General features: G+C 39.4%; 1 protein-coding gene across 1 annotated transcript; it reads left to right on the top strand.

The window, feature by feature from the left end:
- Positions 1-2,566: 2,566 nt before the first annotated feature.
- Positions 2,567-3,640, top strand: LOC134910904 (paraneoplastic antigen Ma1 homolog). The gene has a single exon (XM_063919291.1). It carries the CDS (start codon positions 2,567-2,569, stop codon positions 3,638-3,640), a length of 1,074 nt encoding a protein of 357 aa, XP_063775361.1.
- Positions 3,641-8,685: the final 5,045 nt, after the last annotated feature.

Raw genomic sequence — 8,685 nt, 5'->3', positions numbered from 1 at the left:
ACAACAAACAAGTTCATAGTCTCTGAGCAGAGAAATTGCTGTTTCCGAACTTTTGCAATATGCAATTTGTTCAGGATAATGTAGCGGAAATATTGATTTTATTTGCTTTGTATGTATTTATAAAATAATAAGTATTGTATGAATATATATATATATTGTAAGTAGTGAAGTATGTATATTTATTGTAATATAAACATATATATATATATAAGAAAGCAAGGTATAATGTAATGTAATGAGATGAAAAACGTGTTATAGGGATAGGAATGATTGTTATATTTCTACACTTACATACTTGCATGATTTATAACAGAGATAGTGCAAGGGAGAAATTACCGATCGCGCGCCGGGAGCCGTGTGTATAGACGGCTACCACGCGCCGGTAAGAAGAGAAGGGAGCTGTGGGGAAGCCGTGTGCAGAGAGGAGACCGCGCGCCGGGAGACAGAGAGAGCCGGGTGCATAAAGGGGACCCGTGAGGCTAGTATCAGGGAGCCGGGTGCAAAGGGGGGCCCTCGAGACCAGTACCAGGGAATGTATATAAGGCGAGCTCAGCCGGCGCTAGGCAGAATGCAGATCACCCTTGTAGTGCTCGCACTTGGGTATCTCTGGCGCTGTATATGAGCTGTAACCCGCTGTAAACATAACAGCAGCCGCCGGAGAGAGACCAAGTAGCGGAGCCATACAAGGAGAGCCGCTGGAGATCAGAGCGGGATTTGAGCGGCAGGAAAGGCTGCTAAGGTTGCCTACCTGCTCTAAGATCCCCAGGCGGCAGGCTCTATAACGTGCATCGCTGTAATGCCACTGCCCCGCCGCTGCTGTAAACATCTTGGCGGGCAGTAAGAAAAAGGCTGAAGGCGGTGACACTGGCGAGAGCCCATGTGTCCCAGTAGCAGAAATGACAGGAAGGCGGCGCTAGTGGCAGCAGAGATGTCAGTAAAGGCTGTTCCTGTGCTAAAGCTCCAGATGAAAGGGAGGCGGTGCCTGCAGTGATAAGCCAGTGAGGAGAGCCAGGGGAGTGTCTGACAGTGTTGCTGACTACCCGGAGGTGTAAGTGAACAAATTGACACCTGTATGTGTGTAACACAGCAAAGGCACCTCAAAATATAGAAGACATATAGCATATAGCTGCACTCGGGCTCAGACTGTGATAAACATTTCTAGGCACAAGTAGTCCATAATTAACCCCTAAGACTATGGACAGAGTATATATATATATATATATATATATATACATATATATAAAAGGGGTTAGCCTATAGCAGCAGAAGTATAGACTATGTTTTTCCTTAAAAGCTAATGGGATTTTAAACCCTTCAGTCAGTGAAGGGGAAACACTACATGGCAATAGACTTTATTATGCCAACTCTGAGAAATTCTAATGGCTCATAACTAAAGACATAGGGGCAGCTAGTTCTATGGAAGCCAAGTAAAGACATACGCAAAGGCTGCCTAACATAATTACATCTAGCTTATTTAATATTTCTTGAATATATTATATTTCTAACTTCCCACAATGCTACTGAACCACCCTGAGCTTATAAGTATTCAGAAAAGCTGCAGGAGAGAATAGATTACTTTCTCCAGTTAAATAAAACGCTGCATACCAAGGAGATGGAGATAGTAATTGTATATATTTATATTCACACTGGTAACGAGACTTCATCTACGGAGGAGCAACAGTAAATATTTAAATATACAATATCATACTTACCATCTGCTAGCTACACCGTAGAGAGACTCTTCACTGAGGAGTAAGAAAAGTAAAAGGAAAGCAAGGATATTAAAGACATTGTATTCTAAAGAAAGTAACTTATTACAGTGAAAAGACTGGAAGGTCCACTATGAATAACTAAATAACAATTTTAGACTGCTGGATACAAAGTAATGGTATTTAACTTTTCTTTGCAATGCATTGTATCCATCTATGTAAAATCCAAGCTAGAAAGGAGGATTAATTCATCGTCACTTGTCAAGGTAGTCCAAAAAGATAAAATACACTCACTGGGCCCCAACTGCGCATTTAAAGATTGAGAGTACCCGGGTCACTCAAGTAGAGCATATAATATGTGTCATTGTGTATTACATGCATAGTTATTTAGATAGAGGAAAATTGTCAATTAGTAATTAAGTATGTAATTAGAGTATACATATATATATATATATATATATATATATCTTAATATAAAAATATACTTACCATACAGATATTGTGGTGATTTCTCCGGATCCTAAGGTAAAGGAAAGAAGAACAGGTATTAAATGTGTTATTATACTAAGGGGATTTGGGTATTAAATGTGTATAGGTTGATTAGTACACCCTTTTCTAGCAAGGTTTTCCCAGGCAAACCAAAATAACAATTAGCTTGGGTGGAGGCACTGACTTAGTGGATTTGGGTATTAAATGTGTATAGGTTAATTAGTACACCCTTTTCTAGCAAGGTTTTTCCAGGCAAACCAAAATAACAATTAGCTTGGGTGGAGGCACTGACTTAGTGATTCATATCTAGAGGTAAGATAGGGTTACAAATTGGAGGCACTGCTGAGACGAATATTCAGGACACTATAATGGAGAGGATTTCAGAAGGAGAGTTATACACTTGGTGTACGCAGAGAGGAACAAGCTTAAAAAAATGTATGGGAGTAGGGGGAAATTTTTCTGACATTCATGATGATGTGGTATTAGAGACTTTAGACAGATTGTATGGAGTAAGCAAACCTCAGATCATAGATAAATGGAGAGAGGATTCCGGGAGAGTTGTAGCTATTTTGATAGAAACAGAAAAAGAGTTAGATGCTAGGTTGATACCCACAATGATTGTAGCTGGGGGAGAAATTGGAAGACTGTGGCGCATTATATGGCCTAAAAGTAGTGAGGAAGAAATAGTTAGTGCTCATATCTCAACATCTGCTGAAAACCCAGAGAGGGTTAATGAGAGCAGCAATACCCAGGGGGATGGTGCCAATGTAAATGGAGGGCAGTTTGAGACCATGGTAGATAGAGTGGTTACACAGTTAGAGAGATGGCACTATGAGGGAAGCTACAGGAGGTTAAGAATATTTTCAGGAATAGTGCCTGTGCCACTTGGGGAAGAAACATACGAAGCGTGGAAAGAAGCTGCTGTTCAGCAAGCTGAGGAGTGGCAATGTCCTGACCAAATAAAAAGGCAAAGGGTAGTAGAGAGTTTGAGGGGACCAGCCATGGGGATTATTCAGGCAGCTAGAAGAAGCAATTCGCAAGCCACACTAGAAACTTATTTTGAAGCTTTGGATTACGCATATGGCACTTTAGAGGATGTGGGAGATTTGACCTCGAGATTTCATCATACTTTCCAAGAACCTGGGGAGAAATTTAGTGCTTATTTGATTAGGATAGATAAACTCTTGTATAAAATAGTTGATAAAGGAGGTATTACTAAAGAGGAAGTGGATGGAAGTAGGATGAAGCAGCTCCTTAGAGGAGCTTTGACTGCTGACTTTGTGGCTCAAATGTTAAGATGTTCAGGGATAAGAGATACCCCTCCCACTTTTAATGATCTGTTAAAAGAGGTAAAGCAAGAGGAGACATTAATTGAAATGAGAGAGAAAACTATAAAAAAAAGTAAAAGTGATACAACCTATGGTGGAAGTGAATCCATTTGAAGAAAAAATACTGAAAATGATAGAGGAACAAAATAAAAAACTAGAACAGTTTATGGTTTTACAAACCAACAGTAATTCTAGTCTCTCCTCATCAAGGACAAACAATAATATATCTGTGAGGGGAAGGGGGAGTAATTATAATAATCGAGGCCGAGGATGTTTCAAATGTGGTAGGTCAGGGCATAGGGCCTATGAATGCACTGCTGATACTGGGTACTTTTCGCAAAGAGTTAGTGATAATAATACAGCATTGAATAGCCATAATCTTTCTGGGCAGGGAAACGGATGGGGGAGGACTGTGAACCCCTCACAGTCCCCCTAGAAGTCAGCTACTGCGCTATGGGGAATTCCTGGTGGAATGGGAAAATTCCAGATGGTCTGATGGGTCCTACACCAATAGTTTCTGCGTCCATTAATGGGAACAAATGTAACATAGAATTTGTCGGCAGACAAGAACCACTTGGCCCATCTAGTCTGCCCCCTTTTTTTTTATATTATTTTTATCTCTAACCTTATTTGATCCTTATTTCTTTGTAAGGATATCCTTATGTCTATCCCATGCATGTTTAAATTGCTCTACTGTCTTAGCCTCTACCACCTCTGATGGGAGGCTATTCCACTTGTCCACTACCCTTTCTGTGAAATAATTTTTCCGCAAATTTCTCCTGAACCTCCCCCCCTCCAGTCTCAGTGCATGTCCTCGTGTCCTATTGCTTCTCTTCATTTGGAGAATGTTTCCCTCCTGGACTTTGTTAAAACCCTTGATATATTTGAAAGTTTCTATCATGTCCCCCCTTTCCCTTCTCTGCTCCAAACTATACATATTGAGATTTCTTAGTCTTTCTGGGTATGTTTTGTGATGTAGGCCATGCACCATTTTAGTTGCCCTCCTTTGTACAGTTTCTAATGTATTAATATCCTTTTGAAGATATGGCCTCCAGAACTGAATACAGTATTCTAGATGAGGCCGTACCAATGACCTATACAGTGGCATTATTACTTCTTTCTTTCTGCTGCTGATTCCTCTCCCAATGCAGCCAAGCATCTGACTAGCCTTCCTCATTGCCTTGTTACATTGCTTACCTGCCTTTAAGTCATCTGAAATAGTGACTCCTAGATCCCTTTCCTCCTCAGTAGTTTCCAGTATAGTGCCATTAATACTGTATTTAGCTTTAGGATTTTTGAGACCCAAGTGCATGATTTTGCATTTTTTGGCATTAAACTGTAATTGCCAGACTCTTGACCATTCCTCTAGTCTACCTAGATCCTCAATCATTTGTTTTACCCCACCTGGTGTGTCTACCCTGTTGCATACCTTTGTGTCATCTGCAAAAAGGCATACTTTCCCTTTAATGCCATTTGCAATGTCACCAATAAAGATATTAAAAAGCACTGGTCCAAGTACAGATCCCTGGGGTACTCCACTGGTAGCATTTCCCTCCTGTGAATGCACTCCATTTACCACAACTCTCTGTTTTCTATCCTTCAACCAAGATCTTATCCATTCAATAATCCTAATATCCAATCCCAAACTTTCAAGTTTATTTAGCAGTCTGCGATGTGGAACTGTGTCAAAAGCCTTACTAAAGTCTAGATAAGCTATATCCATGGCTCCACCTTTATCCATCACTTTAGTCACACAATCAAAAAAGTCAATAAGATTTGTTTGACATGATCTACCCCCAGTGAATCCATGCTGTTTGGGATCCAGTAAATTGCCGGATTTGAGATAATCTACAACTCTTTCTTTTAAGAGTGTTTCCATCAATTTCCCTACTACTGATGTAAGACTCACTGGTCTGTAGTTGTTTGCCTCTTCCTTGCTTCCACTTTTGTGCAGTGGGACTACGTTTGCTCTTTTCCAGTCCCCTGGAATTACTCCTGTAGCTAATGACTGGTTGAATAATTCTGTCAATGGTGCTACCAGCACCTCTTTAAGTTCTTTTAGTATCCTTGGATGTATCCCATCTGGACCTATAGATTTGTCCACTTTCAGCTTTGAGAGTTCTGTTAGGACCTTCTCCTCTGTAAATGTACTTGTTTCATTTTCCTGAATATCCCTGCAACTTAACTGTGGCCCCTTCCCCTCTCTTTCAGTAGTAAATACTGAGCAAAATAATCATTGAGATGATCTGCTATTAAATTGTCTCCTTCAACAAGACTCCCAGTGTCCGTCTTTAGTTTTATAATTCCGCCTTTTGTTTTTCTCCTTTCGCTTATATACCTAAAAAAAATTTGCCTCCTTTACCCACTGACTGGGCCATTTTCTTCTCAGCTTGTGCCTTTGCACATCTGATTACCTTCTTTGTCTCCTTCTGTCTAACAAGATATATCTTTTTGTCTTCATTATTTTGTGTCTGCTTATATTTCCTAAAAGCCATCTTTTTTGCTCTCACAATATTTGCTACTTCTTTTGCAAACCACACTGGCTTCCTTTTCCTTGTGTTTTTCCTAACAGTTTTGATACAAAGGTCTGTTGCCTTCAATATTGCACATTTTAATGTTTCCCACCTCTCCTGCACTGTTTCCAAGTTCCTCCACTCTGCCAAAGAATCGCTTACACATTTTCCCATCCCTACAAAATCAGCCTTCCTAAAATTCAACACCTTTGTTTTTGTATGGGACGAGTCAGTCTCCGTCTTAATGCTGAACCATACTGCTTGATGATCACTGGATCCCAGGTTTTCACCCACTTTTACGTCCGATAATCTGTCTCCATTTGTAAGTATTAAGTCTAATATGTAAATGTAAAGTATTACTAGACAGTGGGTCTCAGGTGTCAATTATTTTTGAATCCTGGTATAATGAACACATATCAGATGTGAAAATACAACCCCTTAATGGATTAATAATCTGGGGTTTAAGTGTAAGTAAATATCCTTACCTAGGATATGTACAAGTTACTCTTGAATTTGATAGAGAAATCCCTGGAAAGCCATTGCAGGTCCCTTTTATTGCGCTAATTTGTCCTGAGATCCAAGGGGGCAGGAATGAACTTCCTGTAATTATAGGTACTAAAACCCAATTGTACAATGAATTATCAAAATGGTGTCAGGATATGCATAGGAAGGAACAGATTACTGAAGCAGGACATGCTTGGGTAATTCAACCGAGAGATAAGCTTGAGGTGGAGAAGGGTCAATTTGAAGTTTGCTTTCAAAATAGCGATATTCTAAAAGAGGACAAAGATTCATTGATAAGGGAATTGAGTATTAGGAGGAAGGCTTTTTCATCTGATGAATGGGATTTAGGAGAGGCAAAAGGAGTAGAACATAGAATAGAACTCACAGATACAAGTCCTTTTCGTGAAAGATCTCGCAGGATAGCTCCTGCGGATTTTGAAGATGTCCGGTTACATTTAAAGGGATTATTAGAGAATCAAATTATAATAGAATCCCGTAGTCCATATGCTTCTCCAATTGTAATTGCTAAAAAGAAAAATGGGAAAATTCGTATGTGCGTAGATTACAGGACCCTTAATGCAAGAACTGTCCCAGACCAGTACACAGTTCCTAAAATTGATGAAGCCTTAGACTGCTTGCAAGGAAGTGTATGGTTTTCGGTATTAGACCTACGGAATGGATTCTACCAGATCCCCATGCGCCCTGAAGATAGAGATAAAACTGCATTTATTTGCCCATTAGGTTTTTTCGAATTCCTAAAAATGCCCCAGGGAATTAAGGGAGCCCCAGCTACATTCCAGAGGACAATGGATAAAGTAATTGGGGATATGAACTATAGAGAGGTCATTGTCTACTTAGATGACATCATTGTTTTTGGGAGTTCCCTTCAAGAGCATAATACCTGTCTTATTAAAGTTCTAGATAGATTAATTGAAGGGGGATTGAAGTTGTCTATTGACAAATGTCAGTTATGTCGATCCTCAGTGAAATACTTAGGACACATTATAAATAGAGAGGGAATTGCCACTGACCCTGCGAAGGTTGAGGCTGTAGTAAATTGGCCTAAGCCTAATAAGTTAAAAGAACTCAGATCTTTTTTAGGTTTTTGCGGGTACTATCGCAGATTCATTCCCAATTATTCTAAGATTTCAAAACCTCTTACGGATTTGACTAAAGGATATCCACCTACTAATAAGGGAAAAGAGACCAAGATAACCCCTAAGTGTTGGTTTAAACCTAATGAACCTTTTGGAAAACGGTGGACTCAGGAATGTGAAATGGCATTCCAGACTTTAAAAACAAAGCTAACTGGGGCTCCAGTTTTAGCTTATGCAAACCCTTCACTTCCATATGTACTTCATATAGATGCTTCACAAGAAGGTATTGGGGGAGTACTGTATCAAAAGCATCAAGAAGAGTTGAAGCCTGTGTCCTTTACTAGTAGGGGGTTATCTGTCAGTGAGAGAAATTACCCCACACACAAATTGGAGTTTTTAGCTTTAAAGTGGTGTGTGGTGGAAAAATTTCATGAATATTTATATGGAGTAACATTTGAGATTCACACAGATAACAACCCTTTAACATACATCCTTACTACTGCAAAATTAGATGCAACAGGACACAGATGGCTTGCAGCTTTGGCTCTATATAATTTTTCTTTAAGATATAGGCCCGGAGTCAATAGTATCGATGCTGACTCATTATCCCGAATACCTAATCAAAGTAATTGTGTTGCTATTGATGAATGGATTGAAGTACCTGCTGGTGAAGTGAGGGGGATGTGCCATCATATTCAGATTAAGGAAATTACCCCAGGAGAATCATTAAGTTCATTGGGTGCCACTGAAAAAGTTCTGCCTTTATCATACTGTTGGTTGAGTCATTTAGAATTAGAAGGGTTGCCAAAACTTAGGAAAACCCAGATACAGGCAGATCAGAGGAAAGATCCAGACATTGGACTTATCATATCTGAAATAACAAGAAATAAAAGTAATAAAAACTGGGACCCTGTAATATCTAATGCTTCTGAGGAAGTACGGTTATTAGAGAGACAAAGGAAACATTTATTGATAATTAATGGATTGTTATATCGGGTAATTGAAAGGAGTAAAAAAAAAAAAAATACCAAATAGTATTACCAAA

The sequence above is a fragment of the Pseudophryne corroboree genome, chromosome 4 (assembly GCF_028390025.1).
Source record: "Pseudophryne corroboree isolate aPseCor3 chromosome 4, aPseCor3.hap2, whole genome shotgun sequence".
NCBI lineage: Eukaryota > Metazoa > Chordata > Amphibia > Anura > Myobatrachidae > Pseudophryne > Pseudophryne corroboree.
The sequence above is the reverse complement of the archived record's forward strand: the minus strand, read 5'-3'. Positions and strand labels throughout refer to the sequence as shown.

Bases quoted from the DNA above. Each gene is read 5' to 3' on its own strand.
- LOC134910904 (XM_063919291.1), top strand. From the start codon at position 2,567: ATGGAGAGGATTTCAGAAGGAGAGTTATACACTTGGTGTACGCAGAGA.